This window comes from Scomber japonicus, chromosome 9 (assembly GCF_027409825.1).
Source record: "Scomber japonicus isolate fScoJap1 chromosome 9, fScoJap1.pri, whole genome shotgun sequence".
Lineage (NCBI taxonomy): Eukaryota > Metazoa > Chordata > Actinopteri > Scombriformes > Scombridae > Scomber > Scomber japonicus.
The window spans coordinates 21213847-21239813 of NC_070586.1; the positions used below are offsets into that span (position 1 = coordinate 21213847).

General features: G+C 38.0%; 4 protein-coding genes across 4 annotated transcripts; 2 read left to right on the forward strand and 2 right to left on the reverse strand.

Moving 5' to 3' along the window:
* Nucleotides 1-693: 693 nt before the first annotated feature.
* LOC128364467 (RILP-like protein 1) lies at nucleotides 694-8577 on the forward strand. Its single transcript, XM_053324992.1, has 8 exons — nucleotides 694-1174; nucleotides 1879-2029; nucleotides 3563-3681; nucleotides 5069-5344; nucleotides 5494-5688; nucleotides 6860-7026; nucleotides 7117-7215; nucleotides 7547-8577. The coding sequence occupies exons 1-8, from the start codon at nucleotides 884-886 to the stop codon at nucleotides 7638-7640; spliced, it is 1392 nt and encodes a 463-aa protein (XP_053180967.1). The 5' UTR covers nucleotides 694-883; the 3' UTR covers nucleotides 7641-8577.
* A 1057-nt stretch (nucleotides 8578-9634) lies between these two features.
* Nucleotides 9635-12627, forward strand: rilpl2 (Rab interacting lysosomal protein-like 2). The gene is made up of 4 exons (XM_053324993.1): nucleotides 9635-10020; nucleotides 10122-10274; nucleotides 11615-11737; nucleotides 12196-12627. The coding sequence occupies exons 1-4, from the start codon at nucleotides 9728-9730 to the stop codon at nucleotides 12215-12217; spliced, it is 591 nt and encodes a 196-aa protein (XP_053180968.1). The 5' UTR covers nucleotides 9635-9727; the 3' UTR covers nucleotides 12218-12627.
* Nucleotides 12628-14261: 1634 nt separating this feature from the next.
* Nucleotides 14262-18730, reverse strand: kmt5ab (lysine methyltransferase 5Ab). The gene is made up of 8 exons (XM_053325631.1): nucleotides 18633-18730; nucleotides 18326-18429; nucleotides 16906-17053; nucleotides 16283-16493; nucleotides 16102-16189; nucleotides 15847-15906; nucleotides 15354-15544; nucleotides 14262-14590 (listed from the first exon to the last, which is right to left on the reverse strand). Exons 1-8 carry the CDS (start codon nucleotides 18640-18642, stop codon nucleotides 14380-14382), a joined length of 1023 nt encoding a protein of 340 aa, XP_053181606.1. The 5' UTR covers nucleotides 18643-18730; the 3' UTR covers nucleotides 14262-14379.
* Nucleotides 18731-19874: 1144 nt separating this feature from the next.
* mtrfr (mitochondrial translation release factor in rescue) lies at nucleotides 19875-21178 on the reverse strand. Its single transcript, XM_053325671.1, has 2 exons — nucleotides 20734-21178; nucleotides 19875-20259 (listed from the first exon to the last, which is right to left on the reverse strand). Exons 1-2 carry the CDS (start codon nucleotides 21007-21009, stop codon nucleotides 20029-20031), a joined length of 507 nt encoding a protein of 168 aa, XP_053181646.1. The 5' UTR covers nucleotides 21010-21178; the 3' UTR covers nucleotides 19875-20028.
* Between the last annotated feature and the right edge of the window lie 4789 nt (nucleotides 21179-25967).

A 25967-nucleotide genomic window follows, 5' to 3' on the forward strand; every position in this document is an offset into this window, starting at 1 on the left:
TTAACAAACTGGCAATATGTTTTTATTAAATAAAATTATTAAATTTGAATATCACACATTTAAAGAGCACTATTTAATTTCTATTTATTGGGACATCTATACCCCAGGTTACTAATCCTGGGGTAAAGGGTATTCTAAGTGTGCCTATGATACATGTAGGTTACAATTTGGGTGCTGGGATATTTTAAAATCTGATGGACACAGAAGGTAATGGTGATGCTCAGTATATCATGACATGCGCAGTAGTGTTTTCAAACAATGAGGGAGGGCTGTTGCCTTCAGGAGCTGTTGTAAATACCAGATATAACGTTCATTAAAGCACAGGAGCATACATTCAAAGAGTCGCAACAATGTATAACTGCATAATTATTATATCCTATTTTGTTGCCATTCTATGACAACATTAAGCACTGTTGTCTGACTTTGAGCAGTTATCCCTATTGCATATGCCTTATTTGTGTAGATATCTACCTGCCCTTTTTGACCAAGTAGCACAAATAGCCCTTTCATATAGCTTCTATAATTATAATAGCTAGTTGGCTTCTATGACTCAAACAAAAGGCCATAGTTGTCTCTATTATTTATACACCTAACATAGCTGGGGTATGTCACGGTGGTATTTGCGGCATAACTGTTGGATTGGAATTTAAATATATGAGTTTTCTGGGGGATACTGAACGCATCATTAAAAGTAACACCGCTGCAGACGTTGGCGGAGTTTAAAGTGTCAACAAACTTAAGGACAAGTTTGCGCCCTGTCTACACACGCCCCGACTGGATTGTTTAAACTAGTTTTTCTACATTAAATGTGAGCCAACTTGGAATTTCAGAAGAGACAGAGATATGTTGAATGTTGGAGGAGTAAGTACAGCAGAGGACATACATGGAAACCTGCGTTATGTCAGCGCTGGACAGACCCGCGACGGACCTGACGGTCATGGATGTGTACGACATCGCGGCGGTGCTCGCACAGGAGTTTGAGCGGATCATCGACAGGTTTGGCTGCGAGTCTCTTGTCGGGCTGGTGCCCAAAGTGGTGCGCGTCCTGGAGCTGCTGGAGACGATGGTGAGCCGTGGGGCCGCGGGACAGGAGGCCGAGGAGCTGCGGAGGGAGCTGGACAGACTGCGACAGGAGCGGAGCGACAGATATGAACAGGAGAGGAAGCACCAGAAGGTGTGTATGTGTGCCTCTATGTTTACCTGTGCGTTTCATTTATTTGTGTGTAGGAAAGTGGTCTGTCATAGGCTACTTTCGGGGACGAACTTCAGACTTCAGACCAGTTAATTGGGAACAGCATATCTAGTTGGGGATAAAAGCGGAGTCTCCAATTGGGAAACTGCATATTTCTGGGTCAGTGGTTAAGGTTAGGGTATGAAACAAGGCCAGTAGTGGTTAGGGTTAGGTTAAGTCTCGAGGAAATTAATGTAAGACTAAGCAATGTTCCCAAAAGTAACTTTATATTCACCTATGTATGAATGCCTGCCAGCCACTGTGTTTGTTTTGACCTTAGAAATATTTATTTGCCATGGTTGGCTGTACAATGATGCAAGTTTTTCCTCATATGTGTTCATTTTTTATGGACAAAAATGAAAAAGCAAAGCTGCAAATCAAAGCAGCCAGCAAACAACCAAGATTAAATTCATGAATAAATTAACCCTGTTGTAATATTTGTAGTTATATATAAAGTAGAAACTAATTACTATACCACACATTCACTTTACCTTACATTACATTAGACTAATGTAGTATAGTAAGAACTGTGCAGCATCCTACATAGCACTATTTCACACATTTATACGCACATAAATACAGAGACCTTAGTCTGCACACACACTTGACTGTTGGTGTTTTTTCCCTCTGATGTCTCTCACGCTCAGGAGTTGGAGCTGGTGGAGGATGTGTGGAGAGGGGAAGTCCAGGATCTACTATCCCAAATCACTCAGCTTCAGGCAGAGAACAAGAAGCTGTTAGTGAGCCTCACCCTTAAAGAGTCTCCAGTCACTGAGGAGGACCTGGAGAAACAGGAGGGTGGGTTGCCTAACTATTTTTAAATTTAACTTTTTTTTCCCGCAACTTTTGCTTTTTCTGGTGGAATAATTAATTGTTTTCTTCCTCTACAATTTCACATCATCTTGTGATAGGAATACACCGATAACATACTGGATTGGTATCTCTGCCAATACTAACCTTATTACCAGATTGGGTATCTGCCATGAGGTGACCTATCCACAGTACTTATAGTTTTTTGTCAATATCATTATAAAAAAAATCAGTGTTACTGCTATCAGTCACATTGTTTTAGTCACGCTGGACTGCAGACTCATTGCACAGCATCCCTGGCCTCATGTCACCTTATATAAAACTGATCCCATTGAGTTCCTTACCAGGTGTCACCACAGATTTTAAATTAGAGAAAAGAGAAAACTGGTATTGGATCTTTTTGCGGTATCAGCAAATACCCAGAGTTGAGGTATCAGAATCAGCATCGGGACAGAAATAGTTGGATCAGTGCATCTCTACATAGTGAATATAGTAGATAGCGATAGGGCTTTTGTGATGTAGCCATGTTTAAGAGACAAACCCCACCTCATTAATGAGGGGGGCAAAATATTTTTCAATATAATACACTCCAGTACACCACCACCACCCACTACAATATCAATAATAAACATAAAGTTTAAATTATGACCTTTCTGACAATGTCAACAACAACTGAAAATGTATAAGCTTTGTAAAAGTAGAATTTAAAGTAGAGCTGTTGGATTGAATTAGGTTACACATGTGTCCCTAATGAAGTGCTTGGTTAGTGTACATTACAGGAATGCACCCATGACAGTTAATCTAAATCTATTGTGAAAAATATTAAGTCTATGAAAGTATGAATACAAAAATATATTAAGTATAGTTAAGTAAGTATAATACATGTCAAACACTACATGATCTGTCGTCTTTTGAAGTCTTACTATGCATGTTATCTTGTTAAAATACTGTACAAGTCTTAATTGGGCTGAAAGTTCCAGTTCACATCTGATCTGTAGATATGTGTTGCACTGATTAACCATCTGCTGTACGTTCTGCTTATTTGCACTGTGTTGTCACATGGGTTTCACAGTATGCCGCTATCCTGTTGACATGAAAAGAGAGGCCGTAAAGAGAGGCAGTCAGGGGCTTATAAAGGAGACTATTTTTGAAGCAGACCAAAATATAGCTCTTGTGTGAGACCTTCATGGTGGCTGCAGATATGCTTACTGTCAGGGCCACGGTGTACACACAAACACACACACACACAGCTTATAAAGAGGTCAATCCAAATAAATGGGTACTGCATAATATGATTACCATGTTTGTCTAGAAAAATGCTCAAGTCTGAAAGAGACCAGGTTTTTTAAAAGATTGTGTATGTTTTATTCTTATCCCCGTACCGGTTTATACTTGACACAGTGTTTTCAATTTATCTCACTGTTGTCACCTGTTGGGTTTAGTTTATTTTAGTACAGTATGAAAACCAACTTGGAAAAATGTGTTAGGTGATACTTGTGTGCTTTTCTGTGATGCCTGCAGGGATGTCCGAGAGGGAAAGGCAGGTGATGAAGAAGTTGCAAGTCTTGGTGGATAAGCAGAGGGATGAAATCCGGGCTAAAGACCATGAACTGACACTAAGAAACGAGGATGTTGAGGCGGTGAGAGTGAACTTGCAATACATATATACACATACTGGCCCCTGAAAAACTATTACAGTTGTTCTCAGTCGCTTTGGTACATTTCTTGAATCAACATTTGTAAAACATTTGTAGGTCCATGTCTCAAAACAGCTCAAACAACCTGCTCAATCACTCAAAAGTAAATGTGTCAATGAACATGTCAGTGCCATATAAATGAGGGACTGACAGGTAGTCAAAATGCTTAACCACATTTTCAAGTATTTTCTGATATAAATTACGGCTAAGGATTTGATGACTGGAAATGTTCAAGGCTGCACTTTTACACATCACTGTATGTGGGAGATTGTTTCCAAGAGATTGAACAGGATTCACACTTTCACTCTTTGAAAGAAAAAGACAAAACTGTTTTACAGCGTTGCAAACATAGAAAACACCACTTAGACCAAACTGTACATGTAGCACTGTCAGGGGAATTACAGCACAGTCTTTCTACACCTCTTGATGTTCCTGTCTGTCACGCTACACATTCTCATCCACATCACAACGGATATCTATCCTGGAAATGCAGTGCGGAAAAAATCTTTTGGAATGTGTTGTCCAGACTCGGCAGGCGACTTCTGTGATGTCTTTACATGCTGCATTTAGGGCAGCCAGCAGGGTCATCTGAGTATGAGTCTGGCGATCGTAAACCTTCCCCCTCCTTGCTGAGTAGAGGTCTTCAGCTGGGTTAAGAAATGGGGAATGGGTGGGAGGATGGAAATCCACATTATCCCATATTACCACATACTGGTACTGGGATGAACCCCTGTAGAGGGTGCCTAAGAAGGTGAGAAGATGCTGTGTGTTGTATGGCCCTATAATGGGAATATGAGTTCACACACTATGCTCTGAAATAGCACCACACATAGTCATGTACTCTCCCTGCTGGCCTGGCACATCGACAGTAGCTCTGTGGCTGATGATATTTCGACCACTCTCGCCTTCACTCCATCACCATTTCTTTCAAATGGTACATGGTACAGCTGTTTCATTCATATGTAGTGTCTTTTCAGCATCCTGTCCATGTCCATTGTTATAATGATTGAGGACACAGTTGTTCTACAGCTGCACTCTTCGACCAGCCTTGGCCATTTTAAAAACACATTATACGTACGTAATAATTTGCATGAATGTGCCAAAGCATTTGCAGTTTTTTCAAAAGAATGAGAAATTACTTTCATGAAATGCACAATGTACGAAATGATGTGAAGGTTGAACGAGCTGTTCTGAGAATTTCTATTTTGATCTGAGAAATATACCAAAGCAACTGAGAAAAACGGTACCATTAGACAAAACATTAGTTTACACTTAACATACTGTGTGACTAGATTTGGTGAAAATGTAAAGCAAATTCTACCAACTGTAGCTCCAGATGCAGCAGCATCGGCTGATAAGGATAAACCAGGATCTTCGACACAGGATAGGAGTGATGGAGGGTCAGGGCAAAGTACTGATCCAGCAGCGGGCTGAGCTAGAGGCCGCAGCTCAGGCACGGCAGCAGGAGCTGGGGTCTCTTCAGCTGGAGGTGACGAGGCTGAGAAAAGAGCTCCAAGAGTGGGAACTGGAGAGAGAGGTTGCTGAGATTGAAGAGAACTTTCCATCAAGATCTGGGATGTCATCACTTATATCTCCACATATGACGGTAAGAAAAAAAAGACAGTATCAGTATAGAATATATGAGTATCTTTAACAGGCTGAAAATCATGAATACTGTAAGAAAAATTCATCAAAGTTCATAAAGCTTGGTGTTTTTTTTAGTCCCCAAGTGGCTGTTTTGTGTCACAAATTCAGCCCCCTGCAGCAGCAGCACCACCATCTAACTCCATCAGGCCAAATTCAGTGTGGGTGGAGTGTGGAGGGGACCCCGGCTTCTTGGTGAACTGCTGTGAGCCCGACAAGAGTGCCTCCTTTTCCTTAAGGTCAACAAACAGAGAATATAATGAAGAAGAGGGCAGCCAAGCTGAGGACACACCAGCATTGTTACTGGTAACACCTGCTTGACTCTCTCCTGTACTCTATACACAGTCTGAGTGTGATTATAGCAGAGCTCCACTATAAGACTATTTATATTCAACACAAAGCGTTATCACTCTGTCCTGCTTGAGTGTTATGTTATGTTATGTTATGTTATGTTACACTGCCTGGCCAAAAAAAAAGTCGGCACCAAAACAAAAAAGGTCACACACTGGTTGGACCGCCTTTAGCTTTGATTACAGGCTCAAATTGTGAAAGAGTGGTTCAGGGAGCATGAGACATCATTTTCACACATGGCTTGTCCACCACAGAGTCCAGACCTTAACCCCATTGAGAATCTTTGGGATGTGCTGGAGAAGGCTTCGCGCAGTGGTCCGACTCTCCCATCATCAATACAAGATCTTGGTGAAAAATGAATGCAACACTAGACGTAAATAAATCTTGTGACATTGCAGAAGCATATTGAAACAATGCCACAGTGAATGCGTGCCGTAATCAAAGCTAAAGGCGGTCCAACAAAATATTGTGTGTGACCTTTTTTTTTTGGCCAGGCAGTGTATGTTATGTAAGCGTCTCTCACGTGTGACGTGAGAAATATTTAGATTATTTTAATCATGAGCAAGAGCCTTTACATTTAGCATATGATTTTCTGTATTCTTTCAGGAAATCAGCCAATATCTTCAGTTAAAGCTCCTCGGTTTACATTGCAAATGTGGTTTTGTTCACATTCAACGCTTGTCACCAGAATGCATATCATACCCTGTAAAACATTTGCAAAAACTTTCTTAAAGTTGTGAAATCTGCTCTCTTTATTTCAGCTTGTGCTATTCTTCTCTTTATTTTTGTTGCTTTGCTGTCATCTTTGGTACATTTCTACCAACTGTTGGATTAAAACCAACTCTCTACAGTTGGCAGAAATGTGTACCACTTTAACCCCAGTGTTCTTGAAGTGCACGTCCATCATTGTGTACATTCCTGATTATTAAAAGATATATAACATCATTAGCTGTAAAACTCCACAGGTTGTATTATTTCAAGTAGTCAAAATAAAAAAAATGTTTTACCAATTACCAAGAGCTCTTAACAAAGATTGTAGATTGATGCAGAGTAATTGAGCTACGTATTTCATCATTGGTGTTTGGGTCATGCAAAGAGAGATGTTGAGTCTGTGTTTTGATTGCAGAAGGCGTCATCTGATAAGGAGGAGGAGGAGGAGGAGACAGACAGCCTGGAGCAGGATTCAGACCGACCTCGCTTCACCCTGCAGGAGCTGCGAGATGTGCTGCAGGAGAGAAATGAGCTCAAGGCCCAACTGTTCCTGTTGCAAGAGGAGCTGGCGTATTACAAAAGGTACATTTTTGTTTCCAAAACTAAGATTTGACCTAAATTTCACATAACACTGATGCAGAAATGAACAGTTTCCTCTTCCATCTGCCTCAGTGAGGAGTTTGAGGAAGACATCAGCTCCATAGTTTGTGCTCCATCTCCTCCACCATACTCTGCTTCAAACGATCAGCCTGAATCAGGAATTAGGCGCTTGTGAGTAATAAGTCTGACATGACCATTACACACTTGACTTCATATATTTTTTAACCAGGGCAAAATCTCACTGCATCTTTTACATTTCTCCTGCAATCATCATATTGTATCTTACAAACGTCATCAGATAAACATGCTGTTTGATTGAGCCATGATTAAACCCAATATAAAATATGAATTTTTACAAATTCAGGAAAACAGCTTACCTTTCCTTCATAGATCACAAAACAAACAACACTTCTGATTTTTGTTTGTTGTGTCTTTTGTTTCCTAATCTGAATTTCTCTCTTGTCTCCATCTTATGTCACCATTCCCCATTTTCCATGTATAGGATCTTCACTGCGATAATGCCGATGGTGGCAGCTGGTTTGATTTCAGATGATCCCACGTTGTTGCCAATCAGAAGACTTGTTTCCCTTGTATGACCTTATATTTAAATTGCGATTGCTTTTATGTTTTTTCCACACCTGTCAATTTCAATTTGTTTCTTTTAACACAATGTACTAATAGTATCTACACGAACTGGAGTAATGAATGCATTACTTGGTTATTTTACCCCAAAACTGGATGATATTTATTCATTTAAACACAGTTTGTTCATTACTTGACTTTTAATATACATTTTTGCAAGCATTTTAACTAATTTGGTAAGCACTTTAAAGCTCTTAATGGTTGAAATATGGGACATCTATCCATACCTGCACAGTCTTATTTGTACTTATGACCTCTCAGGTACTTGTGGCACCTGTTACTGTGTCCCCTTACATATCAATACAAAAACTGGAATTCTTTGTTTCTTATTTTGCACATGCTGTTGTAATGTCAACCTAACTTAAAATTCATCATACACACTACATTACTAGAAGAGAAATAACACCACACACTACAAAGTACATTTGCTTGTCAGTATGCCAAGAGAGGCCTGTAATATTGAGTATGAATTTATTCTTCAGGTTAGCTTAGTCTTCAAGTTCCTTAGCTTAGTCTGTCAAAAACAATGTCATGTCTCAGAAATGGGTCCAGACTCATAAAAGGTGATGTTTTAAATGTATCTGATGGTAAATTATTGTTATGGTCCTGTTTCAAGATGCAGTGAATGAGCTGGATAATCATCTGCCACTGTTTTCCATGAAGAGCATGTACGAGATAATGTGTTTAATGTGAGCACGAAGTGGGACGACTTTGTCGAACTGATGAAAAGATGATGTTATGGTATACTTTCAGCTCTACAGTCTGGCACCACACCAAGAAATCTATTCCAACAATAATGAGTGTTGTATAAACATGCCGTAATTACTAATATGTGCTAAGCTGCATCTGTAATTATTGTTAATTGAGAATAAAGCATTCTTTTATTTTTCATCTTTTGCATGTAATTGTGTTATCAAATATGGTTGTGACAAATTAGCTAGTAGAGGTCATGATCATGGTCAGATTCACAATTTTTCAAGTGTGTCTTAAAACAACAGTTACATGCCCATATGCACACTGAAAGAGGTTTTGTTCGCTGCAATCATTCCTCCTGTTCAAACTGGCTGTTAAAAGATCCCTTTCAAAAGTGCTTACACTTAAATGATGGGGGTCAAAAATCGACAGTGTGTTCAGTCATTTGGAGAAAAATACATTAAAAAACTTATCTTAAGCTTATATTAGGCTTCAGCAGTCTGAGTAAGTCATATTAAATGGATATCTGCCACATACAGTCTTTTTTAGCATCAAATTATCTCTTTTTGTTTCCTCAGGCAGTGTTTCCCTGCAGAGCTTTGGTGGAAGTATAGTAACAAAAAGGAGCCTTTGACTCATTTGGGCAGCTGAAGCGCTGTATTAACTTCAGATAAACGTTTAAATAACTTTTTGAACAGAAGGAGGCTTGTGGATTTCCTCTTCACTTAGCCTACATTGTAAGTGCATTATGAAGGGATCAAATGGCCAGTATGAACAGGAGGAATGATTAAAACATGAAAAAACTATTTCAATGCTAATTTGGGCACCTGACACACTAATAACATTGAGAACCCGGTTAATGTTCCTAAAAAAATTGTCTAGTTTTTGCATTATCTCAAAATGTGTGATTCTAAAAACATACAATTATAGAGCAAAAATAATTGACAGAAAACCAGCAACATAAAAATATCAAATCACGTGGTTTTTCACCTGATCCTGGCATGCCTTTTGGTCGTGGTGAAAGACGAAACTAAGAGCATTCACTCACACGTTTTAGTACTCGCTTTTTGTGCGGTGAAAAACGAAGATTCTCTTGTGCGGGTCGCATGATGAGTGAGTTCTCTTGAGGCCCAGACGATCTTTGTGCTTACCTGTCGCTAGGATACTTTGCCCTCCTCTGCCGGCGGGCCAATCACGCTATTGGTGGATGAGTGATGAGGGAAGTGCTGCTCGTCTGGAAGTTGGTTACCTTCTGCCACAAAAAGTATTGTACGCAAAACAAAAAAGAAAGGGTTTGTTGTTAGTCCAGCGTTGTCGAATAGTTAACTTTATCGTGGTGGTGGTCGTTATGGAGTTCGGTGAGGAGCCGTCGCCGGCTTTGGCTTTCGAAAAGGACGCGTTTGAGCTAACTGTTGAAGATGTTTATGACATCTCATACGTCATCGGGCGAGATTTGTTGAAAATTAGCAGCAGTGGTGAAGAAGTGTCGGATTTGCAGTTTAGGATAGTCCGTGTTTTGGAAATGTTCGAGACGCTGGTCAATAAGTACAACTTGTCTCTAGAGGAGCTGAAAATGGAGCGAGACAACTTGAAAAGTGAACTGGACAGGATTATCAAGGAGAGCTCCTCCGGGCAGGGCACGATGAGTCTGCCAGCACATACAGCTAAAGTCCACGTCTGATTTCATGTGTGGACATTTTAAAGATTTAAAGTTTTTGTTTGGTTATCTGTCTTACAATAAAGCAAACGGCGGGTCCAAACCAACTGGTGGTGGACCTGACAGACCCCAACAGACCGCGCTTCACCATGCAAGAGCTGAAGGAGGTCCTGCAGGAGAGGAACCAGCTGAAGGCTCAGCTCATGGTGGCTCAGGAGGAGCTTCAGCTGTACAAGAGGTGAACAACTGACCTCTGAGTCCACTCAAGAATATGATGTGATAGGAACTGCCTTGCAAAATCAAACGTCCAGTACTTAAGTGATGGGTTCACAGTTTTCCAAGCCTGTCTTAAACAGTGAGGTGCCAAAAATGAACACAGAAATAGTTTTTTTCTTGCTGAAATCATTCATCCTGTTCATGCTGACCATTAGAAGATCTCTCCATAACTCACTTACAATGTAAATAATGGGTGTCAAAATCTACTAGCCTCTGTCTGTGCAAAAATGTATTTAAAGGTTTAGCCAAATGAGTCAAATCAAGTAGATATAATTCATTGTTACACTTTTAGTGCCAAATTCCCTCTTTTTGTTACTATACTTCACCTTAGCTCAACAGGGAAACTGTCTGAGGAAACACAAAGAGGGAGTTTTGATGATATAAAGACTGAATGTGTCATATATCCACTTGATATGACTAACTCAACCCACTGAAGCATCACACAAGCTTCACATCAACATTTTAAATACTTTGTGGACACACTGTGCATTTTGTTCTCCATCACTAACATTGAAAGCACATTTGAAAGGGATCTTTTAATAGTCAGGATGAACAGGAGGAATGATTACAGCGAGGAAAACATCTTTCAGTGTTCATATGCACACCTGACTGCTGTTTTAAGATAGAATTGAAACATTGTGAACTTTCCTTTAATTACATTACTTAAGTGTTTCTATCTCATACATCTCATAAGAATGAGGAGCACTGTTCTGTATGTAGGCCACACCTGTGTGGCCACAGATAAAAAAAATACTGACACTGCAGCTCTGTTGCATATCACTACCGAACATGTATACGTATGTATGTATATGTGTGTGAAGTGTGTGTATATATATATATATATATATATGTGTGTATATACATATATCATGATTAATTGAAGTTTTAACCTCAATTCCGATTAATGAACGATTGTCTCCACCCTTGATGAACAATTATGTATTTTCACAGTGTCTTTTGTTTTGTATTTTACACTGCTGCCCTCACATGATATTTTGTGATATTTTCACACATGAGTATCTTTAGGGAGTGAAAATAATGATGTTTTAAGGTGTGACGTTGTGGTTAATGTGTAGTTTACTTGATTAGAACTATGTAAAGATCATGGTTTGGGTTAAAATGATCACTGGAGAAAAGTTTTCAAATTCCTTAAAGATATGCAACCTTTACTGTCATGGCAACAGTGAACACCACGATTAATTGACATGAGCAAGATTAAGTCGATTAGAGTTTCTAAATGTCGGTTTCAATTATTTTTCGATTAATTCCCCAGCCCTAATATATAGATATTTTCCTCTGCAGTGGGATTCTGCCACAGGCCGAACCAGCCATGGTGGAAGTGGAGCTGGACACACCAGCAGCTACAGAGCACAGTCCTCCTCCCATAAATGATGCAAAAGAGGAAAAAACAACCATAGGCAAACTGTGAGTACCAGCCTTGTTGTGTTTTGTTGAATATATGTGCAGAAAACAAACAAGTAATCTGCAGGAAATAATGTAAAGTGAGTGAAAGAGCGTATTTAAGCTGTACACCAGTTTGTAGATGTGATGTGCACCTCAAATGGCAAACACTCAATAACATTTGAAGCAACAGCCACATGACGCGGTAGTGAGGAAGATAGCTCCCACGGCCGTCTCCAGTCTCCTAATGATATACTTGTGACCAAATGAGTTCATGCTGATGCTGAGGACGTCTGTGTGAGCAGCGAATGAGAGGAGTGGGAAAACTTGCAGCGCATCTGCCAAACTGCTTCTGCCGTCAGTAATTACAGTCTGCCATGACTCAGTGTTGTTTGCTTTTTTTCTTGCACTGGATAAATGTACTCATAGTTCATGAACAAATCCCTGAAAACTAACTCTGGACCTCTTCTTCTGTTTTTTAGGTTTTCATTCAGGCGAAAATAAGACAAACCACTGACAGGAAGTGACCATGTAGAAGACAAACAGGATTTGTCGGCACAATTTTCTCAGCAGCAGTTAACCACTTTTTTATTGTTGTTTTTTTACCATGTGTATTTGTCAATCTAACAAGCACTGTATTTTAAACCAGTGATTTTTACCTAATATGCTAAATAGTGATACAGAGTAGAGCTGTAGCAAAACTATATATCATGTTTTAAGACATCAAATGAACAGAACTGGAAAGTATTATGTAACTGGTATTGGTGATCATTTTGAAAGCAAATTGAGTTATTTATAGTCTTGGAAAGTTTTTATGAATCTAAATGAAGTCTTAAAAGAAGCATTATGTTGTTCTAATAATCTAAAGCACATTTTCCCTGCTTTCTTTCTCCCCTCAAAATGTTAAAGAACAATAAAATGGCTTCAACATATTTGTACATTTTAACATTTGTGAGGCTTATTTTTTTTTATTTCTGGGGTTGAATATTTAAAAGGTTTATTCTCTTTCACACTGATCTTACAAGTTTGACTTCTCATCTGATCTCGGCATAGACACATTTAGATGTAGGTGTTTTATTCTTGGGTATGATAACCGTTATCAAATTGTGTATAAAAGTCAGTGTGTAACGCCTATTGATTTATTTTTCTCACATTGAAAACTAAGCAGGAGTTTATGAATAGAATACAGCAGCAAACAAAGATGATTAGAAAGAATTTGATTCAATTTGGTCTAAATGTGCTTCAAAACTAAGTACATCTAACATCATATTCATATTTAATTTTGAAGCTGCAGATTTACTAAATCAAATTGACTTTACTTAATTAACAAGAATCCACTCAAACAACATTTACAATTTCAGAACCTGTGACTTCTGGCTTAAAAATGTTCATTGCTGTGATTGTAAGTGTTTAACCTTCCTGTCGTCTTCCCGTCAACAGAGCAACTTTTGTCCTCCTGGGTCAATTTTGACTGTTAATAAAGCATAAGATATAAATTATCACCCAATACTGTGTTAGACCTTTTTAGCCAACTTCATTCCAACTTATTGCCATGTGTTACTTTTTTTTTTTTTTTTTTTGAAATTATGGCCTCATAAATAAAACTATAACCTCATTTTTGAGTTAACGCCTGTTGTCCTCTCATGTCAAAATTGACCCGAGGACAACAGCCCAGCTGACACAGGACGTTGTAGTAACGTAGGTCCTTGGTTGGATATCGGTTGCAACGTCAGACAACTAAAAGCCAACGTTGACAATGTCTAAATGTCTAAAGCTGACGTCAGTTTCACATAAAAATATCAACGTCAAGCTGATGTTGATATTTAGTTGGTTTTAAGTTGTGTTGGCAAGCAACCAATATCCAACATCTCGTCAATCTCACCTGTTTACGGAAAATTCTGACATTCAATTGTAGGCTAAATAACCAAAGTCCAACGTTGTTTAAACGTTATATTGACAACATCCAACGTTAAACCAATGTTAGGTTTTAACAAACCCAATTTTCAAATCCACAACGTTGTTCTAATGCCACATTAACGTCAGGTTAACGTCCTGCTGCAAAGAACAGTGCATTTTTATATCTCAGGGATACAATGGAAGCTTAGCTGCAGGACAACACACATTGTGTCAGTAGTCACATCATACTGACCTGACTTTTCCTGTACTTCGGTTTAACGCAGTGTTATATTCACCAACTGTATGCTGCACTTTGGCATGACTGTAAATATGACAAGTGGAGGAGGATGTCATCTTACCGTGTATATCATATGTATTTCACAGATTTTCACCATTAACCATGTCACAGCTGGAATGAAAACGTATATGTTTTATTCCTCAATTTACAGCACAGGTAATAATTTACAATAGTGAAATCGAATTGTCAGAATTATATTTCATTACAAATGGAAACCCTGGATAATGTGTAACATCACTTATCCAGGAGAGACATTTCAAGTCTGAGGCATCGATGCTACAATTAGATAAGAAAAAATAAAATCATGATAAAAACAGCTGCAAAAACACACTTTGAGTGTAAGCTTCAGCCTTCATTTAAAACAAAAACCTTTTCTGAGGATCACTCATCAGTTGTATCTTTTATATAAAAAGATGGTCAAAACAGCAGTGAGCACCAATTCAACCTGAGACATGAAAACTTTGTTTAAGATTCAGTATTTAAGCCAAGGATGAGCCGAGATCGAAGATTTACTCCGATCCCCGTAGTCGTACAGCAGCTCTTCATCTACCTCGACGTCTTTGGATGCCACTAAGATCAAGTGAGGGGTTCCATCGATGGCGTGAAGCCTCGTCTGGCAGTTGCCGGTCTTACTGTGGTTAATCAGCCTTCCAAGACGGGTTGTTTCTTTTGTGGCGTCCACACTGTAATGTTTAAAACACATGAAGTTTAAACTGTCACCACAACAGACAGGTATCAGCACTATAAGTCACAGTCAACAAATGACAGCTGAAACAAATAGGTTGCCACTAATTCAATTATTGCTTGTTTTTTCCAAACAAAAATGGCAGACATCTCCTGGTTCCAACTGTGATTTACTGACTTTCTTTGTCATATAAAATAAACTGAATAGCTTAAGTTTTTGCACTGTTAGTTGAACAAAATGAGGAGTTTGAGGTCATCACCTTATTTGTCACCCTGTACTTTCTACTTTTCAAATCTACTGCAATGTCAGCAAAGCTGAGGACATTTATTTCTTTTGACTGACAAGAAATAATTCATGTTTAATGTCTGTCCATCTTTTACTTTTCATGTATTCCTGTACAACCTGAATATTAAAAGCCCTCCGGGCATTAAACTAATTCCCTTAATGAATCAGACATATTTTGACTTGTTATGGCTGGAAAGGTGAAACCTGTAACATTAATGCTGATTCTGTTGCAATGCAGTGTAGGAATTAATAATTTTATTTGTTACACTTGTTATACAGCTGTGAATTAAGTTCAACATTTTTCTCCCCTGGTCATTAAACAGCTCTGTGCCCTGCACTTTGAGGAGAAAGTCTCCAGCGAAAGTATGTTTTATTTTTTGAACTTGAAAAACCTATGAGGAAAAAAGGTTGATAGATTCTCCCAGGTTGACAAACTGAACAAATAAAATGAATTAAGTGGTGATATTTGGACTTACCAATATGTCCTACACTGATACTGGAAGTAGTACATGTAACAGCCTGTCTGGGGATCCTGGGCATACAGGGCCTCCCTTTCTTTAGCCTCCCCTAGGTCCAGTAGTTCTCCGTGGTACTCTACCACAAACTCTCCTTTCTTGAAGCCATTCACAGCAAATACTCCCCTTCCTTTGCCCTCTATGTGTTTCACCTGTTAAAATTCAAAGTGTTAAGTTAAACTGATAACAACAAGTGAAAATACTCAACAAAAAACACTTTGGTATTTTTTCTGGTCAAAATGAACAACTACTGGGTACTGATCATAGGTTAAATGACAAAGAATATATATTAAGGGGAAAATATATTTGAATAAAAATCTCTGGTGTACCGATCTGCCTTTGATGAATTCTGCTGTTAGTCAAATGATTTTTTTGTACAATATTCAGAAATGTATTCATCATGATGAAGGTTAATGCTGAAATTACAGTTGCCATTGAAATCCTCAAATGTTACCTGCAGTCCTTTTTCAATACCATTCTTGATCAGGTCTTCAGTGTGTTTCAGCTCTTCATTCTGTTGACAGTTTGATTGATTGGATTAAATTAACACTTTTAAGTTATGGTAATTTATGGAAACTTTGACACACACAAAAAAGGCAAAACTTGTAAATATCTTAATTTCAGGTACAAAATGATGTGTATTAACTTGGTGGAAAATGCTAACTGTTAATAATTCAACCTGCCATAATAGTTAACTGGTCACACAAACCTTCAACTCTTCCTTTGTTTTTCTGTTACTCCGTCTGATTGGATAATAATCTGTGACCTTTCTGTTTTGGGGAGCTTTATTCTCCGTCCTGAAAAGAGAAAACATTATCAAAATAATGAGATTATGGTTGTGTTTTCTTTCCCCCCTCACTGACACAGACATGTTAAGTTTGTGGACCCACTTTTTCGCTCTAGGTTTACGACCAGTTCGATTCCGAGATTTGGGTGTTGAAACGTTGCCGCCTTTTGCAGACCCAGCCGTTGTGTGCGACATTGTTTCTTTTTGCTCCGGTTGGTCAGTGGCTTGTTTTCTGATCCCCTGACTGTGGCAAGCCATTTCAGCCCTCTGCTCTTTGGATTCACAGCTCTCAGATTTAATTTCATCAGGCATGTCTACAATGAGAAAAACATAAAGATTCACCCTAAACATTTGGCCATAATCAAGAGTGTGAGGTTCCTTCAAAAAGAAAGAGTTAAATTGTGTCATAAGATAGTGGGTCAGTAAACACTGCTGCCATTCACACAGGAATTTTCTTTCTGTGCTCCACGTGGATCTGCTGACCATATGGTAAGACTCGGGTCAAAAGCAATATGACTGGGAGATAACCTCTTTTTTTTCTTTTTTACTTTATCATGTTATATCATGTATGCATTGTGCACTTTTATGCTTATGGTCGGACCCCAGGAAGAATAGCTTCAGCAAGTCTCCAGGCTGCAGCTAATCACATGTAGTAGAAATTAGCTAAAACAGCTGCAATTGTGACGAGTCGATTCTGACAGCATAAGCAGTGAATTGGGTACTCACCTTTTTTCACCTTGGACGTGTCAAGATTAGCAGCATCAGATTCGTTTCCTTCCTGGATCAGCATGCTCGAACTGTCACTCAGGGGGGATCTAGGTTTGCTTGGACTCCGTATAATCTGGAAAAATTGCTGCGTTTTGGATGCACAGTCCTGCAAACAGAATATTTACCTTGGTGAGAAAATGAAAAACCATATATCATTCACAAGAGTAATAGACATGAAGCTAAGCATGGTTACATCATACTGCAAATCTGATGCATTTTTATGGGGCTGTGTTTACCACAGAGCCCAACCAATATATCAGTCTGCTGATATTGGCCTATCGCACATATTGGTATTGGTGTCTGTTGTCTGATATGCTCAGATATTTTTTCTTAAAAGTTAGATAGCATTTTATGTATATTTGATTTTCTCAAATTCAAATTTAATATATACACATTTTTTCTTGTGTTTTTTTATTTATATTTGTAATTATTAAATTTCCAGTGAAGTTTACTGTTTCAATACACTGATGTAATTGTATATGTTAAAGATTGTCAGCCAATAGCCAAATGTCAGCTGCACAAATGAACATTTCTGAAAAGGCCGTAAATGTGGCAGATAACTCGATATGAATAACAAACTGCTGAAGCATCATACCAGGTTCAGATCAACTTTTAAATGTATTTTGCTCAAAATAGTTGCGTGGACACACTGTGGATTTTGGTCGCCAGTCACTTACATTATTTGAAGAGGGTCTTTTAATACCCAGCATGAACATAAGTAATGATTAGAGTGAGGTAACCTCTTTCTTCATTCATATAAGCATCTGACTGTTTAATGCCAGACTTGAAAAATTGTGAACTTATAAGTTTCCAGTCTATATAAACCCATAGTTACAGTGAATATTTGGGTAAAATATAGGGCCAGACCAATACAGGATTTCAGGGGCCGATGCGAATACAGAAAAAAATTCTGATATTGATATATTGGCAAATAATGTTATGTACAGTATATATACATAATCAAACAATACAATAAACTTTATTAAGGGCCCCGTGGTGATTGCTGTTTAATTGCACTGATGTCATGGTATACAATTATAATTAGCTATGAACAAAAAATAAACATTTATATATTAAACTTGAATTAATAATCGGTCAATATCGGCTCTAGTAAAATATACAACTAAGCTTTATCATTTTACTGGGGAAGTTTAAAGTTCCATAGCCTGTGGGCAGGTTTTCCCTGCCAGGCTAAACTCTGGGTAAAAACAGAACATTATCAATAGTTAGTTTGAGGAGGTCCGTTGCTACGACGCCAGGCTGGAGCAGGACCTCGTATAAATATCAATACCATAAGGATGGTTAAACACAGGGTTTAAGAAGGCGCTACTTGGTTCCCCTTGTTCCAAACAAAAGTTGCAAAGGTGTCATAACATACCTTGCTAGTTGTTGGTTTGTTTTCCTTTGTGTCCTTGCTTGAAGTGACTTTATGTTCAACAGCGTCCTCGGGCTTTTTGTCGGCTCCTTGCTTAAATGTCTTTCCTTTACAAACACGGAAATACACATGTGTAAACAGTGTTAACCAGTTCACTCAACATGATACAAACGTCGACCATTAATGAGGTGTTTTATTTGTAAACTACGAAAAGCTAAACTTATTTAAAACAAAATTGGTGTGCTATCATTTCGTTGTTAGCAGTTTTAACGAACTTGCAATTTTAAAAAGCCTGCAACACGTACTGTACCTTTTGCCATCTCAGTTCCTCAAATACATGCCAAAGAGGAGGAAGAGTCGTTAAATATTGCTCTCGGGCTCCTCGTTGTGCTTATTTATTGTTTCAACACCAACAAATATCAGACAACTCTTTGCAAAGTAGAAGTGTGACGGTGGTGGATTTAAAAACCCATCTGCAGCTCTCATTGGCTGTTTCGTCCAGTTGGGCGGGGTACAAGCATGAAAGTAGTTATCTCATTGGCTGCAGCTCTGGATCGTCACAAGCTGGTTATAAAATGCACAAACTGAAGCTGTGGATAAAAAAACTGAAAAACGGAAGAAGTGTGTGTTTGTTTCGCCCTGAGCTCAACATGTCAGGCAAACATGTGCCACCCCAGCCTGTCCCACCAAATGATTACATTATATTGCTCACAGTAAACGAGGCGTTTTTGTCTATAAAAACACTGTGCAAAAGCTGATATGGATGTTTTAAAGCGTGACTCAGTTGAGAGCAGTAATAATCATGAAATTAAAATAAATTAATAAACATTTACTGCAATGTTTTATCATTTTAGTGTCATCATTGATGAAAGGCAGGTTGTAGCCTGTAAAATACCTCCCCATGACAAACAAAGTCCAATGCAAGTGGCCGATATTAGTGTCTGTTCTTCCCTATTTATTTCAGGGATAATTAAGGCTTTTCTTTAATGTTTTGATAGCTCAGATGAGACTGGTGGTGTGACAGAGAGGAAGCAAATGCATCAATATGTCTCCTAAAAATAGTCTTGGTTGTAACTGTTTTTTAACTGACCCATGTCCTATTTAAATATTGCCCATGAGATTATAAAAGTAGAATATTTTGCTGACATATCGTGACAAGTAAAAAAAAAGTGCTGTAAGACAAATGTCTAGGTCTGTGTATCTTTTGATCGTTGAATTTTCTTTTGAGGAACAAGTATTGAAAAATGAAAAATCTCAAAAAACCTTTGGCCCAAATCTTACCCTAATTTAACAATACCCTGGCAGAATTTGATAATACTCATAACTGTGAAAGCCTAGAAATATCTCTTGTTAAACTCAGTACAGTTTATTGCATATACAAATGAACACAGTACATACTGCAGCTTTTACTTAAAGCCTATAACTGTTTTAATTATTAGAGAACACTCTTCAGGCAATGAAAGATGCACTAACAGTGCAAAATATGACATTTTATTACATTTTTCCAGAATCTAATTCTCTAATAATTTTAGCTAATCATGTGATGCGTAGCGCATCACATGATTATGTGCAAGATGCTACACAAATAAAGGCTAATTTGATTTTATAATGTTGACAGTGCCTTTAAAGTTTTTGTGATACAGTATTTGCATATTAAATGCAGGATCATTCATGTCTTCATTCATTTCATATTCAACACAAACATTTTAAACTGTGTCATTCCCAGGTTTAGATTCTGCAGCCAGTGCCTCTTTAAAAAGTCTTTTTCTCTCCAGGTTCTCGTTTGCCTTCCTCCTCTTCTCTTGTTTCCTCAGTTCAGACTCTTTCTTCTTTACAAGAATTTCACTCTCTTCTCCTTTATTGAAAACATCAAGTCTCTCTCTCATAATGTCCCGAGCACGCTTTCGATTTATATCCACTGATCTGGTTTGATGGCACTGCAAGAAAAATGGAAGAGATATTAAATTAGCATTGTTTGTGAATTACACATTTTGGTTGACCAAAAAAAAAAACTCATCCTAAAAGGATGAGTTCACAATTTTTCAAGACTGCCTTAAAAGCAACAGTCTTGTTCATACTGGTCATAAGAGGATCCCTTCATAACTTATAATGCAGTTGTTTCAGAGCTTTCGATGATTATCATTTCCATTTTTTCTGAGCACTTTAAAAACCCGAGGAACTGTAAAACTCAACTTTTAAGCATTTAAAAAGTCAAGTTCAGAAAAAAAAGGACATTTTCACATCTACATTTCCATGACAACTGGGCATCATGTGACACGACAGAAAACACCAGAACAGGTGAGGTCAAGAGTCAACAACGAAACTTTGAAATTGACTTTGTCCATTCACATAGATTGATAGAAACCAGTGGTGAGAAATAAACACATAAAGAGGCCAAGAACAAGCTTAACCTTGACGACAATCCCAGTGGGGATGTGTTTGAGCACCACACAGTTGCTGGTTTTGTTGGTGGCTTGTCCTCCTGGTCCAGATCCTCTTACAAACTGCTCCTCAAACTCGTCCTCATTGAGGACAGGCAGGTCTATAAAATCCTTTTTGCCGGCTGCCAAAACACATGTGAGTCCAGTCGGGAGTGGTCTTAACATTGGAGAGACAGTGTGAAAGACACTGGGAGAGCCTTTACATATGACCCGACTGAGGCTGTGCATGCAGCTGATGAGAGACATCTCTGTGGACTCTTAGTAACACAGCATTACATTACGTTACGCTTTATGTCACCAAGACACCATATCAATTCACATATTTAAGTGCTTATTTCCATACAGATACAGCCTACTGCAATTTATTTCTCCGTCTGTTCACGGTCGCGTCAATGTGGTTATGTTTATGTTCCCTCTTCTTCGTCTTCTTTTGATTCTTCCTCTGCTTGCTTCCTCGTGTGCAATACCAACTTTGATGTGCATACCGCCCCCTACCGGAGTATGTGCAACAGGATCACGTTTACATTAGTATAGTGATCAAATTAATGAAGCAATGAAATAGATAACACAAAAGTACTATATTCTATCAAACAATATGGTGTTTATTAAATCTATTTTCTGTCTTGTCTCTTCATTTCTTGTCTTGTCTTTACATTCAAAACATATTATAACTTTATATGCTTTAAGATATAAAAAAGAAGAAAGAAAGATAACTAAAGTCTGACAAAAGGTTGGTTAGAAAGTTACAAGTGATAGATGATAAATGAGTAAGGTAGGCTAATCATTTTATATTAGACATATGCTGTGTAGCATTCAGAAACAACAGCAAATTTTTGATACAAATGATAGAGTGTTGCATAAAATAAGAGCAAGGAGAGATGAGACATTAAATCAGCACAGTTATCCCACATCTAGCAAAAGTTCTCTAACATTAGCCACCACGAGATACTGTGGCAGCAAAATCTCTGTTAGTACTGAAATGAGGGTGTTTTATTACTTATGAGATCAAGTTTATATTTTAGTGGAAAGAATGTGTAATTTCTTCTTTAAAATGTTACCTAGTCTTGTAGCAGTGCTTCTTATGTGTTTGATAAATTAAAACATGTTATCATCAGGTGCGAATAAGACATAAAACACTCTCCCTCTCTACTAAATAATCCAGTGCCTTAATATGGATATTCACAATTGCTTATGCATGTACTTGTAGCAAAACGCTATATGTAAATTTGTGCTCAAAGGATCCCAAATTTTACTTTATGGTTATCTATAATGCTTGTCCACTATATATAAAAAGTAGTATATAGTAGTAGAAACTTATAATTTATTTACAATGAAGCAGTCAGGATGTTACTGTGTGTGCCAAGATATTATAGCCAGTATTAATGTATCCACATGTCATGCAGCCAAATGTGCAGCTCATGCGCACAGCATAATTGTTGTGCTGGTTAATCCCAGCTGCATGTCTACTTTGGTGTAAGAGATCATTTGTCCATTTTTAAAAATAGGATTAACAGTAATACTAGATATTGCCGTAGTTGATATTGATGTTGTTTAAATGTATTATTGTCTGATTCCCAAACTCATCAATCAATTGTAAACACTGAATCCAAGTGGACTACAGCCTCCATGATCCAGAAAGGGAGAAAACTGTACAGGCACTTTTCGAAGTCAGCAGGGATAAATTGTCTTTCATAATCAAGAGTCCTTCCAAATAGAGTGACAATATGAAGATTCATTTTGACACTAACAAGATCAACAGAGTAATACTTACCACCTAACCTGACAGTGCAGAGGGTAATCTGTTTTCATTCCTGTTAATGTTATTTCTGTCTTTTGCAGTCCTCTGAGTGGCTTCTGCAGGATTCCTTAAAGTCCAATTAATGTATTGAAATCATTGATGCCCATTTAATTCTATAAATATATGCATTGCAATACTGTTTTAATTTTTCATAGATCCCTGTTCTCTCCCTTGATAATGACTATAATTAATAAATCAAGAAACTATGTAGGTCACTCTGAACAGACAATCTCTCTGATGACCTGTGGTGACACCTCTTGATATTGCAAGAGGTGTGGGGGAGGTTGTGGGGGAAGTTTCTAATTACTTTAACTTTATCTTTAGTACTCACATTGAAGATGACCCTCATTCTGGTACAATATAATAGTGACTATGTCACATGGCTCTCACAAAAGACTCCAGTCTGAAATCTAGTGTAGCTGCATGTACTATAATATCTATCTATCTATCTATCTATCTATCTATCTATCTATCTATCTATCTATCTATCTATCTATCTATCTATCTATCTATCTATCTATCTATCTATCTATCTATCTATCTATCTATCTATCTATCTATCTATCTATGGTTATGCTTGTGGAAATTGGTCACATGTTTGATAGAGAGACCAAAGCAAAAACTAGTGTGCTGACAAATTATTTTTCTCAGAATTCAAAGCTCTGGCGTTTGTGCAGCATTTAAATATTTGTAGTGAGATGATAAGTTGTGTGTATTCTGAGGCTTTAAGTTACAGTAAAGGCTGTGAGTAAAAATCATTTCCTTGAAGTGCGTAGGAAGTGAAACGAGTCAGAAGGCTCACTTTGCGCTATTTAGGGTGCATCAGCGTTTCTACCTTTTTTGGTGAAAAAGCAGCAGGGATGTTTCTCTACTAGCCCTGTAAGACCCAGCTATAGAAAAAAATGAGCAAATTTTTATGACCTCTCAGGTATTGTTTTAGGAGGCCTCTGATGTAGAAATGAAAGAGTTTTCCATTTTTTGACATTTTAGTAAGTTTTTAGGGAATGTTGTAATATTGTAACGTTGGACCTAGTTGGGAACAGAATTTCTGTATTTGTACTCACTTAGTCTGAACAGATATACAGAACATTTAAGCATTCATTTGAAGGGTTGATTGCTTACTTCGCCCCATAACAGTATATATCATGAGTAATAATCACACAACAATCATAGTGTTATGAATAAGCAGTTATTAATAAAAATACTGGAAAAAAATGTATTTACAAAACCTTTTCTTTTTGCCACTTCTTAGCCATGTTCACTTTCAATGTGGTTTGAATGAAGGTTGTCTCAGTCCCAGTCTATGTTGACTTGCAGTGATAGTATTATGCTCTCTACTTATCATACTAAAAGGAACACATGCATCCCCCCAGAGCACTTACAGGTTCACATTCAGGACCATTCACACCTGTCCCTGAACAATGCAACAGGCTTCCCCCTCAAAAAAATCCAGAACATTCAGAGCCTGTTTTTCTATCTCCTAATGCTACAAACTGCTACTTGAGCAAACACACAGAAAAATAGCTCAGGATCATTTAGAAGTTAAAAAACTACAAAGATACAGGGAGTTTCAAATACTGCTATAGACGATGGAGTTTCAAATACCACATACAATTTAGTCAGTCTAGACATTTTAAATGACACACACAAAAAAATATTTCACTTACTTACTTAATTTTACTTACTTGAATATTGACAAATTCAGTCGTGCAAAAAAGGAAATGAGCTCAACAGGAAGTTTACAGGTAGAGTGAGTTCATGGCCAGATGACCGGACCTACTGTATAAACACTTAAACTCTAAAATCAACTCCCTAATATTGTGTAAGTCCCCCTCATGCCACCAAAACAGCTCTGACCTGTCAATACATGGACTTCACAAGACCTCTGAAGGTGTCCTCTGGTATCTGGCACCAATATGTTAGCAGCAGATGCTGTAAGTCCTATAAATTGTGAGGTGGGGTCTCCATGGATAGGACTTGTTTTTCCAGTACCTCACACAGACGCTCAATTGGATTTAGAGCTGAGACATTTGGAGATCAGATCAAAACCTTGAACTCTTTGTCATGTTCCTCAAACCGTTCCTGAACATTTTTTGTGGTGTGGCAGGGCACATTATCCTGCTGAAAGGGGCCAATGCCATCATGCAGTACCGTTGCCATGAAGGGGGGGGGGGGGGGGGGGGGGGTCTGGTCTGCTTGTTTAGATAGGAGGTACATGTCAATGTAACATCCACATGAATGGCAGGACCCAAGGTTTCTCAGCAGAACATCACACTGCATTCACTGGCTTGCCTTGCCATAGTGCATCCTGTTGCCACATGATATCAATCTCAGGAACAGACTTTTCACTTTCTTCCTAATTTATCCCACCCCTTCATAGGAGCCATTTTAATGAGATATTCAATGTTATTCACATCACTTGTCAGTCGTTTTAATGTTTTGGCTGATCGGTGTATTATAAAATCTATAGCCTATTAAACTAGAATTTATGAGTTACTGGAGGCAGTTGTTACTCTGCATTGTTTGTTGTGAGAATGCAATTGTAGACAGAGAATCATTTCATATTTTAGGTATATGCAGAACTTACAGTTGGTGTGGTGGTACATTTGTAAATTATGACATTCAATAAATGATCTTACTGAAGCCCACAAACAGTAGTATACATAAATAAATAAATGTTTTTATCTTCAACTTATTTACTCTCCAGCTTAGTTCACATAAGGCAGCATGATGAAGGCAGTAACTATTGTCAAACAGAGGAGGTTAGTTGATGAACAGAAGATTAATGAGGATAAACTTTTTTTTCACTACATGTCAGACCAGTTTGTATACTGTATGCTACATGCAGCTTTGTAACTGTCTGCAGAAATGTGTAACCACTCCTGACAGGCCACCAGTTCTGACCATTTCCATTTGCCGTTTCCAGCAGGGGGCAGCCTACTATCGAAACTACGATCGAACTACCGCTGTGAGTCTAACTCCGTCAAGCTTACTGAAGGAAAGACTAACACTGGAAGTTACGCGACCCATCTATCAGAATAAAATACACATTTTTGGATTTCTGTGTAATGTATTTACACTTCAGGTATTTGTTTCCTGATGGTCCTACATACAGTAAGAGCAACTGTATGGCTGGCACAATCCCTATATCTTTGAACTGATATACATAGTTTATGGATATATTACATGTAGTAGAAAATATTACACATTTAACTCTATATTATCCACTGTCCCCTTATTATAAAGTGTTACAGATTATTCTGATTTGAGTGATTGTAACTAGGGCCCAACCGATGCTGGATTTTAGGGGCCAATACCGATCCAGATATATGGGAGCAAAAAATTCCAATATTGATATATTGGCTGATAATGTTATGTACAGAATATATACATAATCAAACTTTTT